This window comes from Electrona antarctica, assembly GCF_951216825.1.
Source record: "Electrona antarctica genome assembly, chromosome: 13".
Taxonomy (NCBI): Eukaryota; Metazoa; Chordata; class Actinopteri; order Myctophiformes; family Myctophidae; genus Electrona; species Electrona antarctica.
Genome location: NC_136794.1, coordinates 25194376 through 25221791, shown reverse-complemented (window position 1 = coordinate 25221791; position 27416 = coordinate 25194376). Strand labels below are relative to the sequence as shown.

At 44.8% G+C, this 27416-nt stretch overlaps 1 protein-coding gene across 1 annotated transcript in view; it reads right to left on the bottom strand.

Moving 5' to 3' along the window:
• pth2ra (parathyroid hormone 2 receptor a) overlaps nucleotides 1–26628 on the bottom strand; it is a gene marked incomplete at its 5' end in the record, with an annotated part of 82224 nt that extends 55596 nt beyond the window's left edge. The window contains 3 exons of the mRNA XM_079518231.1: nucleotides 21826–21947; nucleotides 25686–25796; nucleotides 26523–26628. Of these exons, the coding sequence (XP_079374357.1) occupies nucleotides 21826–21947; nucleotides 25686–25796; nucleotides 26523–26628 (339 nt within the window). The remainder of the gene's footprint in view (nucleotides 1–21825; nucleotides 21948–25685; nucleotides 25797–26522) is intronic.
• Nucleotides 26629–27416: the final 788 nt, after the last annotated feature.

Genomic DNA, 27416 nt, shown 5'->3' with positions numbered 1-27416 from the left:
TATTGTTTTATTTTATTATCAAGGGGGATGCCTGCCGAGGGGGGGGGGGGGGGGGGGGGCAAAGTATTCCTTTTTTCTTAATTTCAGATAGGTTTTAGTGCGAGTAGGGGGGGGAACCTATGCATGCTCTAAGTTTAAGAGATATGCGAATCAAGCAATGGGATGAGGGCGACATCAGGTGGAGGCCCGTTGCAACTGCACTCTGTGCAAACCAAGAGAGTTTCTCTCTACCCAGAATGCTCATAGGGGGTTTTATGTGTGTTTTTGTTTTGGGGATGAAGCATTCTATGGGGAATTTGGATTGTTGTTTTTACTTTACTTTCTCATTTTTCTTGACATACTTTTGGGACTCAGTGTTTATACAGCTTAAATTCATTGTTTGTGTTTGTAAGGCAGACTTGGGCTTGTGTGGTGAGGAGGGGAGGCATGTTAAAATGAAAAGCAAAAAATATGGCAGATTTAAATTTTATTAGCTATAATATAAAGGGACTTAACAACCCTATAAAAAGGAAAAAGATACTTAGTCAATTGAAGAAATTGCAGTGCTCTGTGGCTTTGATTCAGGAAACTCATTTGTCTGAGATTGAACACTCAAAACTTAAGAGAGAGTGGGTAGATCAAGTGTACGGGGCATCGTGTGCGGGTGGAAAGAAGAGAGGGGTGGCTATTTTATTCAGTAAATCTGTATATTACAGCAATGAGCAAACCTTCCAAGATAAAGAGGGCAGGTATGTAATGGTGGTTGGGACGCTAGGAGGCATAAAGGTCACAATTTTGAATGTGTACGCCCCGAACGAGGATTGTCCTCTGTTTAGTAAAAAAATTGCTGCATTAATTGCAGACAACGGAGAGGGGTTCATAATCATGGGAGGAGATCAGAACTGTACTTTGAGTAATAAGTGGGATAAACTACCGTCATCAACGAAACCTTTATCCAAAAAGGCAATGGCTTTAACAAACATGATGAGGGAGTTGGGCTTGGTGGATGCATGGCGACATCTTCACCCGAATGAAAGAGATTTTTCATTTATGTCCCAAGTATATGGGAGTTATTCTAGGTTGGATTACTTTTGTGTGTCAAAGAAGGATCTTTTTCGTATTAGGGAATGCACAATGGGACAGATCACTATTTCAGACCATGCCCCAGTTTCTATGAAAGTTGGCTTTGAGTTAGTCAACCACTTAAAGTACTGGAGGCTTAATGCCTCATTACTATCAGATGCTAGTATTAAGGAGGAAATAATGGCTGCCATTTCTGAGTACTTTGCTATAAATGATGATGGGAGTGTTTCACCCTCAGTAGTCTGGGATGCGGGTAAGGCCACAATCAGAGGGAAGATTATTTCTATAGGAGCGAGAATAAAAAAGCGAAGGCTTGCAAAACAACAAGAATTGGAAAACAAAATAAAAATCCTAGAAAAAGAACACAAACAATTTGGGAATGGGAAAACACTGGAAGAATTAAAAGAAATTAGACAACAATTGGATGAGTTGTTAACGTATAAGGCAGAGGGGGCACTTAGGTACACTAACAGAAAATATTATGAAATGGGAAATAGGGCGAGCAGGTTGTTGGCCTTTCAACTCCGGAAGGCCCAATCTGGTCGTGCTGTGGCCAAAATCAGACACCCCGAAACCAACCTTGTTGAAACGCAGCCTAAGCAGATCTCGGATGCCTTTGCCAAATTTTACGAACAATTATACAAGGGTCAAGAACAAGAATTTAAAAGAGAAAAGATTATTGAATTCTTGAGACCTCTCGAATTAAATAAATTGGCAGAGGGGGAAGCATCCAAATTAATAAAGCGCATCACTGAGGAGGAAATAAGAGAAACCATTTCCAACTTGAAAAACAACAAATCTCCAGGTGCAGATGGCTTTTCAGGGGAATATTACAAGGTTTTTGTAAATGAACTTTCTCCTAGGTTATGCAAATTATATAATTGTGTATTATCATCAGGAGACCCCCCAAAGTCGTGGTCAGAAGCCATCATCACGGTACTACATAAAGAAGGAAAAGACCCCATACAGTGTTCTAGTTACCGCCCAATCAGTCTTTTGTGCGTGGATTATAAGATATTAACCTCTATATTGGCGAATAGAATTCAAAAGTACATTAAACAATTAATAAATCCTCAGCAAACGGGGTTCATCTGGACTAGACAAGGGACAAACAATATTAGGAGGGCATTAAACATACAGTCACTAGCAGCGAGAGATAAAGACCCATCGATGCTCCTTAGCCTCGATGGGATCAAGGCTTTCGATAGATTAGATTGGCTCTTTTTAGAAGAGACTTTAAAAGAAATGGGTTTTAGAGAAGAATTTGTTTCTTGGATTAATCTGCTATATAATAATTCCAAATCAAGAATTAGAGTTAATGGTCACTGTTCAGGATTTTTCAAGGTTGAGAGGGGCGTAAAACAGGGAGATTCATTATCCCCTGTTCTCTACGCAATTAGTATAGAATGTTTGGCTGAAGCTATACGTCGAAATACTCAGATCCAAGGCATTCCAGACGATGGTGGGTTCGTCCACAAGGTGGCGCTATTCGCTGACGATGTTTTGCTCTTCATAAGAAATCCACTGCTCTCTATCCCCCCACTCATGCAGTGCCTGCAAAGTTATGGATCCGTTTCAGGTTATAAAATTAACGAAAGCAAATCGGAGGCAGTGATGATTTCTGGGTCCTGGCCTACACAACTAAACAAAGATGTATCATATCGTTGGTCTAAACAGGGGTTTAGGTACTTGGGGATTATAATCACACCAAATCCCACACAATTATTTGATGCAAACTATACAAAATTAATTAGAGCCATTAAAAATGATCTGGGGAGATGGGATGTTCTTCCCCTTTCTTTATTGGGTAGAGTTGAAACGGTGAAAATGAATGTATTGCCTAGACTTCTGTTCTTGTTTCAGTCCTTGCCTGTCAGAGTACCCATCTCCACCTTTAAGGCACTTGATCGAATGATTTCTAAATTTATTTGGCAAAATAAAAAGCCCAGGATAAGGCTCAAAACACTTCTTTTACCAAAAATTAGGGGAGGCCTAGGCCTTCCCAATTTAAAGCATTACTATTGGGCGGCTCAGCTGACTGCAATTGTCGCATGGATAGGTAATGATGAAGAGACAGGTTGGAACCGAATAGAACAGAGCACAATTAAAGGGGTGTCTCTGTCAGCATTACCCTTCCTTGATAAAAAAACTATTGATAAAAACAAAATTAAAATAGGAAATGAATGGATAAAGCATACATTAAAGGTGTGGGAAGCAGTTAGGAAAACACTGTGGGGACCAGGGTCAGTTTCAAGGGCAATGCCAATAGTGGGTAACATTGATTTCTCTCCATCCATAAGTGATACTGGATTCAGTCGTTGGGCTGATAAGGGTCTTAAAACCATAAATCAGTTATTTGAGGGAACAACTTTTAAATCCTTTGCTCAACTCCAGACGAAATTTAAACTCCCGTCAAGTGATTTATTTAGATATTTCCAAATAAGGCATTATATCATGGATCATAGAGAGAGAGAGCTGGTTAGGAAAACCCCAAACGAAATTGAGGTGTATTTCATTGGTATTGCAGAAAAAAAATTCCCAACTAAAAAACATGTTTCTAATTTATATAAAGCACTGGATGATGTTTCTCAAAATACATGGTACATTAAGGATAAATGGGAATTGGAATTAAATATAATAATTGAAGACAAAACCTGGGAGGACATGTGTGAAGGTTGTCACAAGGGAATAAATAGCCAGTTGTGGAAGGAATTTGATTGGAAACTCAAAACTAGATATTTCAATACTCCTCTGGTCATTTCTTCATACGTGAAAACACCATCCATAGAATTATGTTGGAGAAATTGTGGGGGAGTTGGAGACCATACACACATTTTTTGGGATTGTCCAATAATTTCAGGGTTCTGGAAAAATGTTAAAAAGGAAATGGAAAGGTGTTTGGGGTTGAATATTCCTTCTGGACCCGAGTTATTTCTGCTGGGAATTATACCCGAGGAGTTGCGTGGATGGAGTTACATATTAAGGATACTTTTACTGATTGCTAAGAAAATGATAACAGTAAATTGGAGGGAGGTAAAACCACCTACTATAACCCAATGGAAACAGAGACTGAAGCAGGTTTATATAATGGAGGAAATGACGGCAAGGTTACAATTAAAAATGGAAAGTTTCATACTTAAATGGACTTCTGTAATATTGTACTTGGGTGTTTCGGTGTATGTGTAGAGGTCTAAGAGTGCTGAGTAGGGGTTGTTGAGTCTATAAAAATGCTTCGAATGTTGGATATCTGCTGTATATTGTATTGTATTGTGAGTCATGTCTCCTGCTGTTCCCTGCCTTGTCCTGTACTGTCTGAAGAATGCTGTATTTTTGAAGTTTGTCAAGCTGTTTTTCTGTTTTTCTTTGATTTCTTTTATTGTCTCTGTTTTTGTTATGTATTTTTGTTTTCTTGTATTCACATTTATGTTTGATTTCTGTTTCATTGTTCGTGTTTCATTTTTTGAAATAAAAACAAAGTTCAAAAAAAAAAAAAACACACCAACAAACTCGTCTTAGTGTGTGTGTGTGTGTGTGTGTGTGTGTGTGTGTGTGTGTGTGTGTGTGTGTGTGTGTGTGTGTGTGTGTGTGTGTGTGTGTGTGTCAATAAAGTTTTTACATTTTCTCATGCCCCCCATGTAATGCACAATTGAGTATTCATAGTCGTTCTCAACCTGTGGGTCCCCACATGATTTGGGGGTGGGGGGGAGGACCCCAGGGCCAGATGACAGTGAAGTGACAATTTAAGGACTTTTAAGACTTCTATAATACCTCAAAGGCTCTAAAAGAAAAATACCATTACTGCATGAAAAGTAATCAGCAAACCATGCTATAAAACTGGTCAAACATTGGCCAGATTATTAAATAATAAAGAAAGAGGCGACAATTGTGAAAATAGCCGATCTACAAGTTCACAACGAGTTTGTAGATCGGCTATTTTCACAATATTTATCTGTGGAACCATTCTGTTGCTTGTCTGGGTGGGGGGTCCCCAGTTCAAATATGATTACTTTGGGGGGTCACAGCCTGAAAAGGTTGAGAACCTTCACTGATATAGACTAACAGAATATTTCTAAAATTGCTAGCCTACCACCTTGATATAAAATAAAAATCACACCCGTGTGAACTGAGTGGTGCAGGGTCTTATATAGCCTGATCAGCTGTGGTCTGACGTAATGTCAGTGACCATAGTAACCATGCTCATTTTTTTGGGTCCCACGTACAGGTACACACATACATAGACACATACAGACAAAGCTGGTTATTGGAGTGGTTTGCACCACTCAAAAATGTAACTTGCGTAACCTTATGTAACTATTCATTGATTCACTCGTATACCAAAATCCATTTGGAAAAAAGAAATAATTCACCTGTGTGAAGTGAGGGGCGCTCACTTCTCATTATCTAACGTTTGGATAGTTGGTGTCAAGGTGATGTATGATTGCTCAGTAGTTGCTGATGTCTGCTCAGGAGGTTTGAGTGTTTGCTCAGACCGAAAGATTTTTAGAGGGAACATTGCTTATGACGTGTATCAATTCAATTCAATTCAAAGGGCTTTATTGGCATGGGAAATATGTAACTTACATTGCCAAAGCAAAAGTGGTGGAACAATACAGTGTCTGTGCTGGATCACTGGAACTCTGAACCCAGAGCCGTACAGTCTACAGAAGAATAGACTCATCATTTTGTGCATGTAACCAAGGCCAATGTGTATGGTAGCATGTGCAAGCTTCTAGCAGGTTTTTGCTCGTATAAACCCCCCCCCCGACAGTCCCTCCTCCTACGGTCTTTGCAAATAACGTCTCTCTGACTTACATATTCAGTTCAGTCCACATATAAATAAATACATTTTTGAGAAATTGACTAGCTTTAGAGGCAGAGAAGTGCGCACAATATAGCCTATATTTATATAGGCTACTTTTATTATGCTTATATCACACAAGGCAATAAAGCCAGTGGCTTGTTGTGGTCCTTTCACTTTCACATATGGCTATTCTGAAGCTGTATTAATTCCGCGAAAATGTGTCTCTTCAACAAATAGCAACGCTTTTTAGTTTAATGTGTGTTAGTTTAATTGATTGATTGATTGATTGATTGAAATATGTATTAACAGTTTGCAGAATTACAGTACATTTCAAGCACAAACTCAATACAAAGACTGTTAACTGTGAGTGGACGACCCAATTAAGCATTACACTTTGTAATGCTCGGGGGGTTCGGGGGGTGAGGCCAAGTAGGAGCCTGACCAGTTTGTTTTGGGAAGTCTGGAGCCTAGTCTTAAGGGCCTTTGAGGTGCTGTGGTACCAGGAGGTGCATGCATAGTCAAAGAAACCTTGTACGAGTGCTCCTGTTAAGGTCTTCAAGGTGTTTTTGTTGACCAGTGAGGAGATCCTGTAAAGGAATCTTGTTCTTTGGTTGACTTTTTTGATTACGTTGGTGGCCATTTTATCACCGGAAAGATTAGCCTACAGGATGGAACCGAGGTAGGTAATTTCATCTTTACGTGTGATAACATTGTCACCCACTCTAACCAAGAAGCCATTTTCCTTGCTGAGATTACTATTAGATCCAAAGAGAATGGATTCAGTTTTTCCCAGGTGTAAAGATAGTTTGTTATCAGCGAGCCAGGTGCAGATTCTACCGAGTTCAGAGCTGAGGGCCTTTTCAACCTGCAGTTTGTTCCTGTCCGAGACTAGCAGTGCCGAGTCATCTGCGAACAGGAACAAGTTGCAGTCACAAGCTGAAGAAAGATGTGGAAATTGACGCCAGCAACCAGGCATATGCGGCAAATAAACCACATGCATCAATGTGACCGGCATGACGACACGCATCGCAGACTACCGTGGGGACCCCCGCACTGTACTCCGCGGGTACCCCCTTCTCCGTGGACCCCCGCGCTGACCTCCGCGGGGGTCAGCGGGATTCTGCGATAGTCTGCGTGGGGGTCCGCGAAGAAGGGGGGTCCCCGCGGACGTCGGAACAACCAAATGGACCAACAGTCCATTTGTACAGTGTCTTTTTTTCTTTTCTTTTTATGACTGATACAACAAGCGCCCACTCTGGTTACATTGCTTTTCTGTCATGCAAACTCTCTATCAGTAGTACAGACTACATTGTTCAACGTCAGATTATTAATTCCCCCTTGTGCCATTATCATCTGCCAGTAAACAAAACACAGATGGCAAATGGCTAACTTGTTCGCCGTGCCAGGGAGGAGGAGGAGGCGGCGGGTGGGCGGCTTTAAACCTTCTCCAGGCCAATAATGGATTTAATAATTCCAGCCAAGTAGGTCCCTCCATTCATTGCTGACATGTTGTGTTAATCTCGTCTCGCTATCACTCACTTCAGTTTTGACTAAGGCAAACAGGGACAAATTAGCCATTGGGCCAGTGGGGCCGTGGCCCAGGGGCCCTTGGCTCTCAGGGGCCCTTCGGGGAAATTAGACCGTAAGGTACTAGGTTTGACGCCCTGAAAAGGGCTCCTGGGGCCCTTCATTGTCTCCACCAGGCCGAAGGCATGGGGAGAGAGTATGTTTTGCACTCCGTCCGTGTGTGTGTGTGTCCGTCCGTGTGTGTGTCCTTCCGTCCGTCCGTTACCAGCTAATCTCCGGCACCGTTAACCCGGTCGATGCCAATCTTAGCACACACACTCCCTGGATGCCAACGATGAACCTCTGCCCCGCATTTTCCAGAGCGGCCTGTTATAGCGCCACCATGAGGCAGCTTTTCACATTTTGCATGCACACTCCCTAGAGACCAAGGACAAACCTTTGACCTGCATTTTCCGCATCTGCCTTTTATAGCGCCACCAGGAGGCCGACTTTTGTAAAACACATTTTTTGATATTACTCCTCCAGATTCTGTCCAAAAATCTCACAAATCGTTACACAGTATCTCTATGGTCATGTGCTCAAGTCGGATCTGTCCGATATTTCATATTCCATCCTAATTGGCTATAATTGGCTTTCACAGTTTAGCAAGATTGCCCCGTTTTGAACAAAAGCCTCAAATCATGAACGCAGCATGCAATTTACGTGAAATCTTTCACACATTTTCTTACTAGGCTGAGGAATATATCCCACCCTTTTCACATTGGCCTGTTATAGCGCCACCAACAGGTTGATTTTTGCAAAACACATTTTTGGAACAAAATGCCTCAAATCATCCAATTGCCATCAAAGGCAAACATGTTTATAATACTCCTAAACATTTTGCCAAACATCTCACACAGTCCTATCCTCCTGGTGGAGACCTGTGCCCAGAAGGGCACTTTTTCTAGTTGGCTGTTGATTTTGTTAAATTTAGTTTCAAAATATGATAAAAACACGGAAGAACGCACGCACGCTATGGGGGGCCCTGCAAATATTACCAGCCCAGGGGCCCTCATGGGGGTTAATCCGTCCCTAAAGGCAAAGCAAAGCTACCGCTGTGCAGACACGAGCCATGTATGATAGTCTAGATTTGCGACATTGAGGGGGCATAAAACTGGAGAGGGACAAGCTGGAGTTTGAAATACATTGTTTTCAACGAGGGCGGCGCAAATAACAGCAATTTCAGGCATGTGTGCAACATGACAACTGTTTGAAAGTATTTAAACTTTATTGTAACCGAAAGAAACAACACTGCGTGGTCCACCCAGCTCCACCCCTCTGCCCCCATTCACTTGAAACCTGACACCTCTGCCCCTTTCCTACCGGTTGGTTCCCAATGGGAACCGGTTCAGTTATTTTTGGTTAGTCCATGGGCCATGTTAATTATGAAATGAGTGCAGGGCAAAACCATACCTATATTAGATTGTTATCACCATGAAACTTCCCCAATTGAGTACTTACACGCAGACAATGATTTATTGTATTACAAACTTTACATTTTTAAATATGCAAATTAGGGATGTGTAAATGTGTCAAAAATGAAAAATCGATTAGCATAATTCAATATTAATCAATTATCGACAAATCGATTAGGTAAATTCCCAACACCTGCTAAATCCTCCAAACATGTATCTTGATTGGAATCAATCTCCACTCACACTCAATGACTCACACTCCTCATGCAGCTACACAGACACATCCCAGGCACACATTTTTTCCCGATTATCGATTATTAATTTTCATAATCGATTTCGGGTCCCGTTAACGATAATCGATTTTTCGACAAATCGGACCCATCCCTAATGCAAATGAGGCATTATGTAGGAACATATGCAAAATAATCAAAAATATGAAAAAGCTACTACTGTGGAAGGGTTATCATGTATTAATTAATTGTATTGATCCTATAAACAATTTAATATAGGTCTAGTTTTTCCCAACAATTTTGGAGCTCTGGCTCATGGACTAAGAACCAAAAAGAACTGAACCGGTTCCCATTGGGAACCAACCGGTGGAAAGGGGGTCTTCGTGTGTGTGTGCTGGCCTCCGCTCTGCAGGCTACAGCCATGCAGCAGCCAGCACTGCCTACAGCAGCAGCAGTCAAGCTTGAGCACCGCAGCGAGCGTTGCGACCGCTTCCATCGGTAAACATTACAAAACGGTTCGGTCGGTTTAAATAAATTAATCCGGTTTACTAGTTTAGTTGAAACCGGATCGTACCTGGTGAACCGAAAACCGTCACGTGCTTATCGGCTATGCACATTTTACAATTGATGCCATACACGTAATTGTATTTTTTTACATGAAATTTGAGCCTTGTAGATGGAAATGTAGCCTACTCAGTTTTGGTTACTTTATACACTCTTTACCAAGATATATGAATATGTCTGAGGAAAATGTAATGTCCCTATGCTGTGCTGTGGAAATCGCACAATCTCTCTCTCTCTCTGGACACATCCTGTTGTTGTTTCCACACACATTAAATACAGATAGACACAGATATATTTACATTTCATAGCACAATTCTGGAGATATACTGCAGCAGCTGGTTATTAATTCATAATGTATGAATTCTTGTTTCTGTGCTGTTCGTGGCCGCCTTGACCTTGTCTTTGTCTCCTGTGCTGCTCTGCACTAGGCTGCACTAGGCTGCTCTCCAGGTGGGGTCTCCTTCTTGTAGTTAGGGAAAATTAGCTTAAATTGTGGCCACCACTAGCTTTCTTCACAGATGTGTTCATAAAGGCGTCTACTATCACAGAAAAAATTGTTCCAAGCCAACTCCCTTGGGAAACTTTGTGGGAGCCAATCAAAGTTGGGGTACACGGAGGGCCTAGGATAAATGCAGGACATTATGAGCTTCTGAGGTGTGTAAATAGGTTTCTTTTGGGGGTGCTGAATCTGTTCCAGCCATTACCTTTCAGTAAAAATGACTTCCTGGCCATAACATTGTCTGCTTTTGTATGTCCCAAACATGCGTAATAACTAATATATCACCTTTGTCACCAAGCTTCCATCCATTCTCCAGTATGTACTGGAGTATGAATGGAAGCTGCCAATCTCTGGTCTGGATATAAGCTCGGAGAGAGTGCTGTGCTGCTGCTCCTGTTGTTGGCACCCTGGGCAAGACCTACGCTCATCGGAAGTTGCGGGATTTTAGTGGAAGTATCTCCCAAGGAAATTACGTTGATGCTTTACAGTTTACATTCTCCGCGAATGAAACAAGTGTTGTGATTGGTCGGGAAAATATCGTATCCGGGGGAAATACATCTGATGGATGTTCCGGAGGATACGTCCGCCGATAGCTTCTTTGCCTTACGCTGTGACCAGGCTCTTCTTTTTGCAGAAAAGTAAGCCTGGGACCGAGGCTATGTTGTTGGGGGCAGTTTTTCAGTTTTGATACTCCCAGTAGCTGAAGATGTCAAATCTCCAGTCCTCAAAACTTTTGTGCGATTTCCCATGGAACATGAACTTGATAGTTCACAGCTGGCTGTGATGATGTCCTCCTTGTTGGCTTGGATGTCCAAAACTTCCATAGCCCTCTCCACTTCAGTCTTGCAGAACTACTACCGCTACTGGGAGTATCAAACCAGAAAAACTGCCCCCAACAACAGGAGCCGCAGCACAGCACTCTCTCTGAGCTTATATCCAGACCAGAGATTGGCTGCTGCTGCAAAGTCCATCACTGGATGTACAGTACATCCAGTGTACCACCACCAAGCTTCCATCCATAATCTCCATCCATAATGTACTGGAGTATGGATGGAAGCTTGGTGACAAAGGCTATGAGTCTGTACCGTCAATGAACAGACCCCATCACACCAGACTATCTTCTGAAGTTAGTCAGTTGCAACTATGAGGGGAAGTGTACACACTGAATTGGAATGCACAGTGCATTTCTGCTTGTGGTAACTGCCATGGCAAATTTTGCAAGAACAACAAGCTAGATGACAAGAGCAGTGATATTGACAAGTGACAAGCTGATATTGGCCAATTTTAAAATGTCCTGCTGTTAGCCTAGGCCCTAGGCTAACCCCAAATTTTATTGGCTCCCATAAAGTTTACCAAGGGAGTTGGCTTGGAACTTTTTTTTCTGTGATAGTAGACACCTTTATCAACACATCTGTGAAGAAGTGGTAAGCATTTTTTTTTCAGATTTTCCACAACTAAAGCTAATTTTCACTTATTATTGGTGGAGAAGGCGCTTTAGAGCCTCAATCTGGGGTATGACGGCTGCGACCGAGGCGTCAGCTTTGCTAATGGCCCTCGTCATCTCTTCAAATGGCAAGAATGGAGATAATGTTCTGTATTAACACCCACTGGTCTGCAGTGAATGATGCGGGGAGATCATTATTGGCACAGTATGTAGCCAAGACTCTAGCATATAATAAGTACTATTCCACCGTGTACTCACATCTTGTTGGAACTGTTTAATATTAGCCAGATGAGAATGCTTGAAATGGCCTAAAATTCTGGCTATGGCCACAGTATCTTTTACGCTGCGTTGAGCCAACACTCCCTCGTGCACAGCTAGTTGTAGAGTATGGGCCATGCAGCGTATGTGACCCCACTGGCCGTCTTCCATAGCTTTAGTCATATTTATTGCGCTGTCGCTGACTATTGCGTGCACTTTAGGTGGGTCGATATGCCAGGTATTGAACATACTGGCGATTGTCGAGGTGATGTTTTGTGCTGTATGCGACCCAGTAAACTCTTCTGAATGCAGTTGGAAATCCTTGTCGATCCATTGTGCAGTTAGACTCAGCATGCTGGTGATGCTCACGTCCTCCACAGAAGGGGTCGGTATGCTGGGAGCGACAGTGGCTTTTCTTTTTTTTGCTTCACACGTTGCTTCCTCATACTCTTTGTGTTTGTTTTTCAAGTGGTTGAGTCTTTGTCGTTGCCCCCCCATGAGAGGCTTCAAATGCACATAGTTTACAAATAGCAAATCGAACGTCTTTCTCTATGTAGAAAAATCTCCAAACTGCAGAAGACTGTGCCATGTTGGTGGTGAGCCAGCCGCGTATCAACCTACAGTGTATACTGTGTTTAGCTGCTAGTGCTAGCTGGCCAGGCAGCGTGGCTTTGGCTGTGGCTGTGTGCGCGGTAGCTTGGCTAATAAGCCAGACTAATATCAAACAACACTGTCGCGGTATATTAGTCTGGGCTGGCTCCACTTGGATTTCATTTCCCGGGGGGCGGGTTCAAACATTTTCTCTTCGACGCAATTGGTCAGAGCTACTGTCAGTCAAAGGTCTCAAGCATTGAACGTCACTGTACCAAAGCCCGCCCATATTGCATACCGTGTCCCGATTGGCCCGACCTGTTCTCGGTTGTAGGAAAGAGGCGTGCTACTGAGCCTCGCCAGACCCTAATCCGCTGGCAGGCAATTTTTTTTTTGCCAACGGCTGATTCGGTCTGGTTTATTAACCAGGCTATGTGCGCGGCACTGCGTGTTCACGTCCTCACATGCGGTAGTCTCAAGACAGACTGTTGCAGAGGGCACTGGTTTTCACTGCGTGTTCACGTCCTCACATGCGGTAGTCTCAAGACAGACTGTTGCAGAGGGCACTGGTTCACATGCGGTAGTCTCAAGACAGACTGTTGCAGAGGGCACTGGTTTTCCTTTATTTTTTGATGATCGGTTCTCAGATTTCCCATGCAGTAACCCCAGTGTTTTGACTATTGGCCGAAAATGCATTTTTTTGCCATTTTCGGCCGAATATTTTCGGTGGCCGAATATTCTCGGTGGCCGAATATTCGGTGCATCCCTATTAAAATGTATTGATGAATTAATAATCAGAATCTAAGCCCAGTACCAAGTTTATTGGATTTAGATGTATCCTTATCTAAAAAAAAGGTCAATATCTCCCTTTGAACACTTGACCAAAAATGTACTGCCCAGATCATGTAGGATCGTATTTACTACATACAGTATACATTAGCTAGAGTTACAGTTAACCTGTGTATAATATTGTATTGTCTCATGGGTTCTGTTAGAACATGTAATTATTTTTTGCATTTAACAAGATTCTTTTCCACTTTTTGTTGTCTATTTGGCACCCAAAAGCATCTGCCCAAAATGTTTTACTACCCATATTTCCGGTGTTAATGAACATTTGGGAATATATATAACTTGTAACTGTCTTCTTTAAAGAAGAAGCTTTCATTAATATTTGTTCCAAATTATTTTCCCTCACTTCTCTTTTGTACAGATTGGATATAACTCCTAAATTGAGGCAAATTGAATTCAGTCTTAATTTGGGCAAAGGATTTGAAGGTTCTACCCAGAAAGAGATCTTGTATTTTTGAGATACCAGCATCTTTCCAGGCTCTGAACCCGACATCTGAACATGATTGTGCAAAATCAGGATTACAAAAAACAGGAGCAAGAACAGAATATTGATTAGTAATACCAAATGTCTACGTATCTGATTCCAAGAATTAAGAGTGTTTCTCACAATAAAGTTTTCCCTTATCCCATGAAGTGAAATTGCTCCATTTATAAATGGCATCTCAGAAAGAGCCGACATCCAACATCCTAAAATCCAAATCCTCTGGGTCTTTATTTTCCTTCAATATTATGTTAATACTAGTAACCATCCACAATGATTGAGGAAGTTTGTTAGTTGATAACGAATGTTAAACATTCTGACTAAAATAGGGGACAGAATACCTTTAAAGGTTTTATATATTTCTGGCATCAGGCCCACAAGCTTGATGCCAAAGTGTCTATCACCTTTTCGATTTCATTACAAGTAGCCTAATATACTGATCTGCCATATTCTTGTCCTCTTCCGAAACTTTTGGAAGTTGAAGAAAATCAATAATTTTGTCCCTATTGATTCTGAAGTATAGCTACTTTAGCAATTTCTTGAGTTCTATATTGTATCCTGCCATTCTTATCTACTAGACCTGTACGTGCCCGTCGGCTACTGGCCTACTTTTTTTTAATAATTTTTATCCCACGATTTTGTAACCCATTTTTCACCCGTGTCAATTATCTAATGTGATCCTGGGCTCTACACACCCTCTGCCAACCTGGGGAGAGCAACGGACTTGAACTCATGCTTCCTTCATGCATGAGTGTCCAAGTCACTCCTTTACACCTGACAGGGGGGAGTTTCCCTGGTTGGACGTAGCGCGTGGAAGGAACACGTTATTCCAACCATTTCCTTTCCCCTCCATCAGGCGCCCCGGCTGGCCAGGGGGAGGCAGTTTAGAGACCAGGATTACTGCATGTTTTTTGTGAGGGTACCTAGTACCTACCCTAGGGGACACGGGGAGAACATGCAAACTCCACAAAGAAAGGCTCTTTCGCCAACCCCGCCTCAGGTTTGGGCACTGATGACGCGGAGGAGAGGACACGCCGCGAGAGCCCACAGCGTCCCGAGAACGATGTAACTTGGGAACCTAATAATACCCGTTGTCAACTTGTCATAGCACCCGTTTTAACTGTCTGTCTGTGTCCCAAATGGAGATCTATATCGACCTCACTCTGACCGTCACTATGGTCATAACAACGAATGATGCCCTCATCTTCCTCTTCTCGAGACCAATATATCAAAAATGTCATGCCCACATGACCCGGGGAGGCGGTCTCACCGTATAAATTATGCCCGGTGAGGGCGGCTCCGCCTCTTTGCCTCTCTCGCCTCATGAGACCTGTACGGTAGGTGAATGGTATCGTATCTTTTGAGATATATATATACTGTTAATGCGGACTGCTTGGTTTTCGCTAGTAGTCTTTCCACACTCACTGCGTTGGTAACCCGTACACTTCGGTGCAGGCGCCTTGCGTCCCTGTGGGTTGCAGTGTTGTGTGACTTTATAGCCTACTGTGATTGTTTGCTAAAGCTAAACACGTTGTTGTTGTGTATACTTGTTTTGTTTGGCCTACAGGGTTTTTCCCTTCAGTTAGGCTGCCTTAAGAGTTCCGTTTGTTGCGGAACGGCCGGGATACGGCTACTTATTTTTTTGTTATTGTTGTACCCGTTGTTGCGCTGTCCGCAGCTGCGGGGGTTAAGTGGAGGCTCCATCCAAGTTGGTGGTAGTCCTGTCAAATTCCGCGTGGGTTCGCATGCGATGTAGTTATCCACACTAGTATTCTAGTAGAGTCACAAAGTGATATTTTTCTTTAACTTGTCCTCCCTCCATACCGAGTGTATTGTGAGTAGGTGAGAGGAAGCTGTTTGCTTCAGTCACGTGAGTTCCCTCAGACCGCTGTGCGCAGCAGGTGGGATTTGTTTTTGTTACTTGCTATTCTGCTATTCCCTCTCATACGTTCGCGTATAGTGAGTAGACGTTTTGATTAACATTGTTATTATTTTGTGCATAGGCCTACTGTGTGCATAGGCCTACTGCTATTTACTACCCCTGGTGCTACGCTGTCCGCAGCTGGCAGGGTTTATTTTTGTTGCGTTAGTTATTCCCTCTCATACGTTCGTGTATAGTGAATGGATGTTTTTTGATTAATACTGTTATACATTTGTACATACTGCTATTCGCCATCCCTGGTGCTACGCTGTCCGCAGCTGGCAGGGTTGTTTTTGTTATGCTAATCCCCTCTCATACGTTTATGTGTAGTGAGTGGGTATTTTGAGTTTCGCATATTATTACCCCTGTTACCACACTGTTCGCAGCGGGTTGGGGTTTGCGTTTTTCTGTTCCCTCAAGTACGTGCGCGTACGGTGAGTAGGGGTGTTTTCCTTGTATATTGCGGCCCCTGATACTGCTGTTCGCAGCTGGTGGGGTTCCTGCATATCCCTCGGGTGCGTTTGCGTACTGTGAGTAGGGTGGTAATTGAGCTACTATGGCTTCCTACGTCTGCTGCTGTTGTCAGGCAGCCATGGACCCCCGTGATGGCCACCGGGAATGTCCCGTTTGTTTGGGCAGAGCCCATGTGCAGCGGGACGTTGAGGACCCCTGTAATGCTGCCATCGACTTGCCCTATGCCGAGAGGGCTCGGCGGGCAGCGCTGGGGGGGGAGTTGGCTCCCCCTGCCCAGGAACCGGTGCTTGGCCGGAGTGACAGGCTTTCTAGAAAACGCCATCGGCGTCGCTCAGGTGACCATGATCATAGGAGGTCTCGTGAGCACACCTCTCGGGCCCCTAAGTGTTCTGCTCACCCCCAGGAGGTCGGGGAGACGCAGGGTGCCACTCAGAGGGAGATTTTGGCTGCTATTCAGTCCCTCAGTGAGCGGATGGGGAGGTTTGAAGCTGAATGCTCCTCAACTGCGGTGTCACATGAGACTGTGTCCTCGCAGGCATCTCCCTTCAGGGGGGTGCCTGGCCCGGAGGATGACCCAGATGTGCTTTACATCCATGCGCCTGGCTCCCTTACTGGCAGTGGTCTACGTTCGGACCACGCTTCAGTCTCAGGCAGCACCAGATCTGCGATCTACGAGGAGGAGGTGGCAGAGTCCGCTCCGGACGTCTCGGCTAGTGAGACGCTGGTGTCGCACGTGTTATCGGCAGCTAAACTATTGGGTATGACACTTACAGCCCCGAAGTCTGCCTCTTCGGCGGGTGTCTTCAGTGCGGTGTCCCAGGCTCGCTTGTCCCCTACTGTTCCAGAAGCAGAGGGGTATTCGGGGATGCTAATGACTAACTGGGGGAAGCCTGATAGTGACTCCTTATTTAATGCTGGGTGCAGGGGCCTAGCAAAGATGGCTTATCCTCCCGAGTCCGGCTTGGGAGACATGCCACCGGTCGAGCAGGGCATGGCCGCATTGACCGATCTTGGCCCTGACCGAGTTACCACTGTCCCACGTTGCCCCAGTAAGCAGTGCGAAAAGACGGATCGTCTGGTGTGTCGCACGTACAATTCAGCAACCCGTGCAGCTCGCTCGGGGAATGCATTGGTCCTCCTCTTGGCTGCTTTAAGTAAGACAATGGGGGCGGAGGACACAGACTCCCGGTCCCTGATAGATTCCGCGGTGTTGGCTCATTCTCAGCTCACGCGGGACATTGGCGCCACCATGTCATCAGCCATGTTGGCTCGTCGTCAGGTCTGGCTGGCTCAGATGCGTCTCCCTGAGAACATCAAGAAAGAGCTGCGGGAGAAAGCAGTTGTGCCGGGCCATGTGTTCCATCCAGACTTCCAGGAGACACTGGACAGAACTGAACGCTGTGCTCAGACACGGGAGAGCGTTCAACAGTTTCACCGGTCTGTTACCTCCAGACTCGGACCACGGCGTTCCTATCAAGGCTCAGGGCCCCACCAAGGGTCCTGGGGGCGTGGCAGGCACCAGGATGAGGCGTTTCGGGCCCCCAGTTCGGCCGCCCGGCAGCAGCCTCACTGGCAGCAAGGTTCTAGATCCCGAGCCACTAACAGAGGTGGCCCTCAAGGGCGTCGCCCCCGCAAGGGCACAGGGCGCCAAGGGGGCTCTGCATGAGAGTTCGGGGCCGGCCGTCGAACGTCTCTCCCGGCTTTGCTTGGACAGCTGGGTAGAGCGTACATCAGACCCCTGGGTACTGGAGACAGTCGCCAGGGGCTACAAACTCCAATTTCGACGGCGTCCACCCCCCTTTTCAAGGGTCCGTATGACTCTGGTCAGGGACCCTATCCAAGCACGCGCGCTGGCGGAGGAAGTTTCCACCCTGCTGCAGAAAGGCGCAATTACAAAGGTGAGTTCAACCGATCAGAAAGCAGGTTTTTACTCAACATATTTTCTGGTGCCAAAAAAGGACGGCGGGTTTCGGCCCGTCCTCGATCTCAGGTGGCTAAACCGGTACATGAAGGTCCTACCTTTCAAGATGTTACAGACAAAACACATACGCCAGTCCATTGGTCAGGGAGAGTGGTTCGCCACTCTCGACCTGAAAGACGCGTACTTCCATGTCCGCATTTGGCCGGGTCACAGGCCCTTTCTCCGCTTTGCCGTTCAAGGGCAGGCCTACCAGTTCAGAGTGCTCCCATTCGGGCTGTCATTGTCTCCGAGGGTGTTCACAAGGGTAGTGGCGGCCGCTCTGTACCCGCTTCAGCTTTCAGGCATGAAGGTCCTCCCTTATCTCGACGACTGGCTGATCGTCGCACCGTCTCGCAGCCAGGTTGCGGCAGACACAGAGCAGGTGTTGTCTCATGTCCAGTCCTTGGGTTTCCGAGTGAACGTAGAGAAAAGCAACCTCGAACCCAGGCAACAGACAGGTTTTCTCGGCCTGTGTCTCAATTCAGTGACCATGGTGGTCTCTCTGTCCCCGGAGAGGGTTCTACGGATCCAAACACTCCTGCGCCACTTCCGTCTCGGCACGCGTGTCGAGATGGTTCTGGTCCAGCGGCTGTTGGGGATGATCGCATCCGCCACAGCAGTCGTCCCACTCGGCCTGCTCAGGGCCAGACCTCTCCAGAGGTGGCTGAATTCATTCGGCCTCGATCCCAAGTGGGACCGGCATGTGAAGCTGGTGGTGACAAGGCCTTGCCTTCACGCTCTACGGCCGTGGAGGGACTGCACGATGCTGACACGAGGGGTCCCGCTTCGGGACCTTCCGTTCAGGAGGACTGTGGTGACGACGGATGCCTCCCAGACCGGCTGGGGAGCCGTATGGGAAGGCAGGACAGCGAGAGGTCAGTGGGCGCTTCCTTGGACGTCCGAACACATCAATGTGTTGGAGCTGAGGGCTGTTCACCTCGGCCTCAGGGCTCTCCTCCCCTTTATCCGCGACAAGCATGTCCTGGTGAGGTCAGACAACACTTCAGCGGTCTATCATATAAATCACCAGGGGGGCACGAAGTCACTTCGTTGCCTACAGGTGGCTCAGGAACTGTTGTGGTGGGCCGCGCCTTGCTTGGCCTCCCTCAGGGCAATCTATTTGCCGGGAGTAGTGAACACGGCAGCAGACCTTCTGTCCAGGTCCGGCCCCCTCTCCGGCGAGTGGAGACTTCACCCACAGGTGATCTCACAAATATGGACCCGCTTCGGCCGGGCCAGAGCAGACCTGTTCGCCTCTCGAGAGAATGCTCACTGCGAGCTATGGTTCTCCCTGACGGGCCAGGGGGGCCCCTTGGGCCTGGATGCTCTGTCAGGAGAGTGGCCGGACGGCTTGATGTACGCTTTCCCTCCACTGCCCCTGATTCCTCAGGTGTTGCATCGGGTGAGGCTGGGTTGCTACAGGATTCTGTTGATTGCACCCCGATGGCCAGGGAGACATTGGTTTCCAGACCTCCTTCAGCTGGTTCAGGGGTCTCCATGGCCTCTGCCGGCCAGAGCAGACCTCTTGTCCCAGGCAGAGGGTCAGATTTGGCACCCCAAGCCGATGACTCTGCAGCTCTGGGCCTGGCCTCTTCTGAGCCCCTCCCTCAAGGGCTAGATGAGGCCGTCCTTGACACAATGCGTAATGCCAGGGCGCCTTCCACCCGGGCCAATTACGACCACAAGTGGAAGTGCTTCTCTGCCTGGTGTGTTGCCCAGCAGGCGAATCCTGTCACCTGCAACGTATCCCTGGTTTTACGTTTTCTCCAGTCCCTCTTGGATGCTGGCAGAGCAGCCAGCACCATCAGGGTGTATTCCGCCGCTATTTCCCACCGGCATGAGGAGGTTGATGGGCTACCAGTTGGTAGGCATACTTTTGTCACTCAGTTCATGGCTGGTGTCAAGCGGCTACGCCCCGGACGGGCCTTGAGGGCCCCTGCTTGGGATCTCCCTCTGGTACTGCGGTCCTTGATGGGAGCCCCGTATGAGCCGATGGATCAGTCCGATCTGAAATCCCTCTCTCGTAAGACGGCACTTCTTTTGGCGCTTTCCTCTGCCAAACGCGTCGGTGAGCTGCAGGCCTTGTCAGTCAGCCAAGACTGCATGAGGTGGAAACCCGAGGGCACAGGGGTGTCGCTGTGGCCTAACCCGGCATTTCTGCCCAAAGTAATTACTCCGCAGACGGTGAACCGAGTGCTGGAAATTACGGCATTGCGTTCTGCTCTGGGCCCCCAGGAAACTGTGGAGGGCCTTTTTACATTGTGTCCAGTCCGAGCACTTCGTGCTTATGTGGATCGCACACAGGCCATACGAGGCACAGGCACGCAGCTGTTTGTCTGCTATGGGGGCAGGAGGTTGGGGCTTCCCTTGTCCAAGCAACGGCTGTCGCATTGGCTTGTGGACACAATCTCGGCGGCCTATGTTGATCTAGGCCAGCCGGTCCCTGAGAATGTGGTGGCCCACTCCACAAGGGGGGTGGCCACTTCTTGGGCTGCACTAAGTGGAGTGTCCATGGAGGACATTTGTGCAGCGGCTTCATGGACTGTGCCTTGCACATTTGCGAGGTTCTACAGACTGAACGTGGAATCCCAGCTATCGCTGGGTTCCACCGTCCTGCTTGCAGCTGCCCAGCGAGATGGTGATGGGGCTGAGTACCCTGTTCCTCGCGACCCGGTTGGTATAAGTCATCCGTTGTTATGACCGTAGTGACGGTCAGAGTGAGGTCGATATAGATCGTAAGTTATGGCTATAACTATGGATCTATGAGACCGAACGATGACCGTCACTATCTCCTGTCGCTCGGAACGTTCTGAGGCGTTCGAGGCTGGAGGCGGAGCCGCCCTCACCGGGCATAATTTATACGGTGAGACCGCCTCCCCGGGTCATGTGGGCATGACATTTTTGATATATTGGTCTCGAGAAGAGGAAGATGAGGGCATCATTCGTTGTTATGACCATAGTGACGGTCATCGTTCGGTCTCATAGATCCATAGTTATAGCCATAACTTACGATCTCTGTATCTGCCTGTGTCTGAAGAGGGCTGACTGACTGTGAAAAGTGGACTGGTTAAGTAGGCTAATCAATTGTCATGTGTGGGGTTGCCATGGTAATCAATTGGCTGAGGCAGAGGCTGGAAGTTGCACAGGGACTTTGGCTGATTAGGCCCACTGGCAGGGCCTGAGCAGAGCCTTTTGTGGTGGTTCTGGAGAACCGTGGGTCTGACCGACTTGAGGCCGGGCACTACACTCCCTGCGGGGGTGTGGAACGCGTGTGTTGAATATGAAGTCGGTGGGGCAAACGGTTCTCGAGTTACGTGCATTACAACAACCGTACACGCACGCAGAGATGTGGCGCATTTATAGTAGGATGCAGAAATTGAATTGTTTAAACTTAAAGTTGTATTACTTATTTAATTGGACAAATGGCACCCAGCTCTATTAGCGTGTTTGAAGTTATTCAAAAATAGTAGAAAAAAGGTAACTGCTTAATGTGCTTAATGTACGTTTTGTAAGACCAATTCCAAATCTGAAAATGAACTATAGTAATTACAATTTAAAATAATTATAGTGGACTAAAAAGTGCAATATTTGCCTCCATGTTGTGGAGTAAAAATCTAAATTGTCGAAAAATGGACATATATAGGCCTATATTGATCAGGTAAAGTAAAAGTACCTCACAACAATACTTGGATCAGTCAACCAATACTTACTTTTTCTACTTCGTTAGTAGGCTGGAGGAAGTGTATGCACTCAGTGTAGTTGGCCCATGTCCTGTTCCAGCTCTCCACCACCACCCACGAACCATTCATGTCACATTTCCTATAGGCATGACCTACAAACGCAAACAGCATGTTCTGATTGTCATGTAGGACAGTGGTTTAAAAGTTAGTAGATAGTTCTTTCCGGGGTTTGAACTGATTTCTGATATTTTGTGCAATATCAACACAATTAGCTGGGAAGCTAATTGTGTTTCTGATATTTTGTGCAATATATATTGTGTCGATATTGCACAAAATATCAGAAATCAGTTCAACCACTTTAAATCTATATACAATTTGAAAATAGCCATTCTTATGTGTCACACGTGAGATTATTAGATCTGCTATTTTCGATAAATCATGAAATGTGATACATATATTGAATATTTTTCAATATAATAAGATATACGAAAAAGTCCTTCTGCACACCTACAAAGGACAGGTGCGTCGGATAACAGGAAACTGATAGGTAGAAAAAAGAGAATCCCGCACACTGTCTTCACTTAGGTTGGTTTTTATTGCAACGTTTCGGTCGTCAGACCTTCATCAGGCATAAAGCAGTACTGACAAACAGTCAGCATAAATACATCTGGGGGGGTCAGACCTAATAAATTACAGGTATAAGGGTCTGTACTCCAAAATACACTACATTGACATCACACACAATGACAGCGGGAAATCAAACAGACTAGAACCAAGATATCAAAAAATCAAGAAATAAATAAAATATCAGAAAACCCCAGAGGTGAGAAAACCTCAAAATTCACAACATCACATTTAGTAAGAATTCATCATTTAAACCTTTTGGGGCTAAGGTGTCGCAAGTGAAAATCCAATATGCCTCACGTCTCTTAAGGAGAAGGTCATGGTTTACGCCTCTGGGTGGCAGAGGGACCATCTCCATGCCAACAAAGCGTAAGGTGGATATGTCATGTTTCATGTCATTAAAATGAACGGCAACCGGGTAATCCCTGTCGTTTCTGCGAATAGAGCTTTTATGCTTGCTGATACGCGTTTTTAGCTTCCTAGTAGTCTTGCCAATGTATGCAAGACCACAGGGGCAACGTAGCATATAAATCACATGGGTAGATGCACATGTGATGACACTTTTGATAGGGACGGATTTGCCTGTTTGTGGGTGACGAAAAACCTTAGCTTTGTTGGTGTTATTGCATTGAGCGCAGTTCCCACAGGGGTAATTGCCATTTGGAATAGGGCTCAGTAGGGTTTGAGTGAGTTGCGCTGGTTTATTGCTGGCAAAGTTCGCTTGAACGAGAGAATCTCTTATATTTCTCCCACGTTTGTTCACAAAAAGCGGAGGGAATTGGAAAGTGCGTGAAAGTTCCGGATCAGATTGGAGCAGATGCCAGTGTTTTTTAAAAACTGATCGGATGTGATGAGAAAATGGGGAATGAGTAGTGATACAAGTGACTGAGAAGTTCTTATCCTGTTTAATATTCTTTTTTAATAAATCAGAGCGGGGTTTCTGGAGGGCTGCCTCGAAACCCGCATCAACCCATTCTGACGGATAGCCCCTTTGAATAAAACGTTGTTTCATTTCAGACGATTTATTTATGTAATCCTCTGTTGTTTGGCATATTCTACGGAGTCTATAAAATTGGCTTTTTGGCAAACCTTGTATAAGGGGTGTGGGGTGTGCGCTCTTAGCCAGCAATAATGTGTTCCTGTCAGTTTCTTTTCTATAAAGGGTGGTAGATAAGCCACCATTGTCAATATAGACCCACATATCCAAAAAATGTACTTTTTCCGGGCTGGACTCACAGGTGAACGTCAGGTGACTCTTAAAGCTATTAAGTAGTTCAACAAAGTTGTTTAACTCATCTAGATTACCCTGGAAAATACAGAAAATGTCATCAATAAATCTATAATATTTCAGAATTCGTGGGAGGTACACATTCTTATCAAGGTTAAAAACAAAGTTCTCCTCAAAATAACCCATGAAAAGTTTGGCATAATTAGGCGCACAAATAGTCCCCATACTGACACCTGAGGTTTGCAAATAAAAATCCCCGTCAAAGCAGAAATTGTTGTACTCCATTACAAAGGTGGCTAGGTCAGCAATAAATTTATTGGGAGGATTGATAGTCTGATCCCGGTTTTGTAGAAAATGATTTAAAGCCTCTAAACCCTCAGAGTGAGGTATATTGGTGTAGAGGCTAGTGACATCTAGAGTCAACAGAAATGTGTTAGCAGGAAGGTCAGTTACAGAGGAGAGTTTATTTATAAAGTCAGTAGAATCCTTAATATAGGCCGGTAAAAGCTCTATTCGCAGAAACGACAGGGATTACCCGGTTGCCGTTCATTTTAATGACATGAAACATGACATATCCACCTTACGCTTTGTTGGCATGGAGATGGTCCCTCTGCCACCCAGAGGCGGAAACCATGACCTTCTCCTTAAGAGACGTGAGGCATATTGGATTTTCACTTGCGACACCTTAGCCCCAAAAGGTTTAAATGATGAATTCTTACTAAATGTGATGTTGTGAATTTTGAGGTTTTCTCACCTCTGGGGTTTTCTGATATTGTATTTATTTCTTGATTTTTTGATATCTTGGTTCTAGTCTGTTTGATTTCCCGCTGTCATTGTGTGTGATGTCAATGTAGTGTATTTTGGAGTACAGACCCTTATACCTGTAATTTATTAGGTCTGACCCCCAGTACATGTATTGGACATTATGCCCTCCAGGGACAGGTTTTATTTAAATATAATTGTCCAATATTCATTCCGCAGTCAGTACATTTAAAAAGGTTTTCAATTTTCATTGTATATTGCCTTTACTATACTGATTGATTTATTCTATTGTAGCTATCTTATTCTATTTTGTGTATATTTATAAATGTTCCTTTTATCATGGAAAAAATATACCACCTGTACTCACCTGTGGGCAGTCCCTCTCCATGGTAACGGATTGGTGTGTGTCATTTGATTGGCCCCCGCTGATCTCAGAGATGTATTTATGCTGACTGTTTGTCAGTACTGCTTTATGCCTGATGAAGGTCTGACGACCGAAACGTTGCAATAAAAACCAACCTAAGTGAAGACAGTGTGCGGGATTCTCTTTTTTCTTCAATATAATAAGACAAATCTTGCATAGAGGTCTGTCATACCTTAATATTTTCAGATGGAGGTGCGTGGCCAAATAATATTCTAAAACGGTTAGTCCCAATACTTCATTCTGATTGGCTGGTTTCGGATTAGACCACGTAGTAAATCTCACGATAATCCACAGCAGCTTCAATCACTTTATATCATTCCCAGCTGCGTTACATTGATCCCGCAGCTCTGTAGCTGAACTGGGGAAGGGGAGCACTTGATTGCCTTACAAACCCTGTCCCCTGCCCGTGCGGGTGTCTAAATCACCGCCCGCACTCATATGACTGTGAATGTGTGGCTCCGAGTAAAAACAAGGAAGTGTGGCTCGCTCTGGTGAATACAAAGTGCCACTTTGAGGTTAATATTACTATATGTTTGTAACCGTTTTAGAAAAGCAATAAGACACTCGAGGTCTCAGGTTACCGTGTATTTTATAATGTCTGAGTTAGTGTCTGAGACACTACGTCTCACTACGCCTCTCAGCCATTATAAAATACCCGGTAACCTGAGACCTCGTGGTTTATTGCTTTATTAATTTGGGGTCCAAAATGTTTGAGAACCACTGGCGTAGGAAACAGGTTCTTCAACTTCTAAAGTTCTTACTTCGGCTGGAGCTTTCCCTTCTGTCCTGTAGATGCTATACAGTAGCCTACTTGAGCTGAAAGGTTTAGGGTCCCCTGCTGTAGCATCTTACCTTTATGGTTGAAATCATAGATGTAGGAAGGGCAGGGAACTTTTGTAATTGTGCCGAGGGAGCCTTGAGGCCAACAGATGAGACCATCCCAACCCGGAGGGCACAGCTCATCTGTAAGAGAAATTAAGATCTATTATTTTGTTAAGTATTTTTTTTCTTTTGCCCCACTAAGGCTCTATCTTGGGTATAGGCATAAGTTCCAACATACTAAGTCTGACAGTCATTTGTCCGACACCCTACCCCAAACCCTAACCTAACTCATGTCGAGAGCAACGGGTGATTTGCGCATGTCAGACTTTTGGTGTGTCGGATAAGCGCGCGCACCCCAATATCTCTAAAACAGCAATTCCCACACTGTGGGTCGGGGGAGTGTCAATACCTTGTATCAATTGTGTTTTTATAACATTATAATCTATCTAAAAGAAGGCGATATTTATGCTGTGCATCGTGTGGATACAATTCGGTCAGTTCAGTTTCATTAATTCATTGTGCATTAAATTATTAACGGATTACAATATTATAACATTCTATATAATCAGTAGGTGATATGTATCACCAATTCACCATCAAATATGGTTTTATTGAAAGGCAAATAAAGGCTAGAGTGTATCAAATTTAAACCTCTTCCAGAGAGAGACAGATGAGCTGCTGGAGTCTGGACATGAGCTGGCAAGCAAAATAGCCTTTCTAAAGTGTTGTTAAGTGCAGGCTTGTTGAATGCATCACGCAATACAAAACTCAAGACAGCATACAATAAAACACCTTGGCGTGCGTGCGTGCGTGTGCGTGTCATGATAGTGAGCATAAAACCAATTTTGCTTTAGTGCTGTATTGTACCTATGGTGACCGGGTCTCTATTGGAGAGGTTTTGGTGGCATTGCAGTTTGACATCATAAAGGATATACATCTGCTCCTGAGCTGACAGTGCCCCGTCAGACCCCATCTGTAGAGTGCAGGAAAAAATAGATCAGATGATCTGGCGCACCCCAATTAGCCGCATATGTAATGCTACACACACTCGGTGAGCATGTGATTTACATGGTGAGAATATCATCAATATTCATTACTTAGCAACAGGCTTGACTGATCTTCTATCAAGTAAGTATGAAGCAGGTGGAGAATCTTCTTGAGGTTTACATGTGAATTCATTATTCTTTGTAACAGTTTTGCGTGTCAAGTGGTTTCTTATGAACGTTGTTTAATAGGTATGCACAGCAGCATCAGTCTAGGGAAACTGACTGACATACAGCTAAGTATACCTGTGTCTCAAATAGAATTCACACACAGTTCATAATACTGTCATGTTTACATTCAATGCATAATAAATTGTACTTGTATTTTACAGTGCTTTATTTTTTACAGTTAATACAATCACCACAACCAAATAATAACATTTGCAAAAAAAACTATTAAAATAAAGATGTATTGACTGGCACCCTCTTGCCTAAAAGCTAAGAGCTTTTTCAAATAAATATGTGACCAGCTACAATGGTTTTATTTTTTATTTTTAATGTCACTCACTATAGCCTTATTTTGTCATTGCCACACTATGCAAATTTCAAGTAGGCCCAATGTGAAAATAAACAAACTAGTCTAATTCTCACCTATTTATTCTTATTATAAGAGTTCTAGATTACTTTATTCTTCTCTTTGGGAATTGTGACCAGTTTTTTGTCCAGCTGTCACATACAGATACTGCTTTACTGTAAATTTAGTAAACAAACAAGTAAC